At 38.8% G+C, this 1,149-nt stretch overlaps 1 protein-coding gene across 1 annotated transcript in view; it reads right to left on the bottom strand.

Annotated features, from left to right (window-relative positions):
• Nucleotides 1–1,149, bottom strand: part of KDM3B (lysine (K)-specific demethylase 3B) — a 104,707-nt gene that overhangs the window by 37,576 nt on the left and 65,982 nt on the right. The window contains exon 11 of the mRNA XM_006866121.1: nucleotides 443–595. Within this exon, the coding sequence (XP_006866183.1) occupies nucleotides 443–595 (153 nt within the window). The remainder of the gene's footprint in view (nucleotides 1–442; nucleotides 596–1,149) is intronic.

The following is a 1,149-nucleotide window of genomic DNA, read 5'->3' as shown; positions in this document are numbered from 1 at the left end:
TCCCATGTAAACTATCACATAATTCACAATAAAACATTAATAAAGAGCACATCAACAGTTTTACTTTCAACAAATTATACTTCTTTTCATTTCAATGACTGCAATCCTCTCAATGTAACATCAGTTATCCCACTTCCTCCCTGTGACCCTTGTTTACATTTCACTTTTGTCATTAGTAAATGCTGCCCTTTTGAGTGTGAATCATTGACCATTTTATAATGTGCACACCTCACTAGTATTGTTGCCCACCCCTAAATACCTAATTTATTACTTGGCTAAAAACTAAGTAATGAGGGTGAATTCCGTTCCAGACCAGAAGGGTGACCAAGGGCCATACTCTCGGGTTCTTCCAGTCTCTTTCTGACCCATTCTTACTTCATTCACAAGTCCTTTGGCTCCACTGACAAAATCACCTTTAGAGTTACATAGGATATTTGCTTACCACTGCGTGGACGGCTTTTCCTGAGCCGGTAACAGTCAAGGCAGACCCCAAATCCACATTTGCGACAAACCCAGTGGATATTGAAGAGAGTTGTTTCACACACATCACACATTTCCCGAACGCCACGCACTGCTCGCTTCCATGCCACTTTCTCTGAAAGAACAGGAAAAATATTTTTGGCATTGACCTGTAGCATAAGACCCCAGATTTAGTGATCCCTAATCAGTCTTTCTAGAGTCCTGGTGTGGCACTGTGGGCTAATGTATCAGACTGCAAAGTTGTTTGAACTGCGAGGTCGGTGGTTCAAGCTCACCAGCTGCTCCTTGGAAACCCTATACAGGGTTGCTAAGGGTTGGAATCAATTCGACGACATTTAACTTAAATCAATCTTTTTGTCTAGAAACAAAATTCAAAGATCTAGGAATTGAAGTGTTTTATAATTATACAAGAAACAAAACATATGGAATTTCTAATATTTCTAAACAAACTAGGAAAAATTATAATATGTATCATATAAAGACATTCTAAGACCTTATAGTATTACCTAGGTATGATAACCTAGTTTCAATATGGAATAAATGCCATGTTGCCACTGAAGACACTATAATTTCAAGCTTTTTGCTATATTGCTGTTAAGTGCTGTTGAGTCAGTTCGGACTCATAGTGATCCTGTATAGGTTTTCGAGGAGGTGGGCTTGAACTGCTAA

The sequence above is a fragment of the Chrysochloris asiatica genome, unplaced genomic scaffold (genome assembly GCF_000296735.1).
Source record: "Chrysochloris asiatica unplaced genomic scaffold, ChrAsi1.0 scaffold00087, whole genome shotgun sequence".
NCBI lineage: Eukaryota > Metazoa > Chordata > Mammalia > Afrosoricida > Chrysochloridae > Chrysochloris > Chrysochloris asiatica.
The sequence above is the reverse complement of the archived record's forward strand: the minus strand, read 5'-3'. Positions and strand labels throughout refer to the sequence as shown.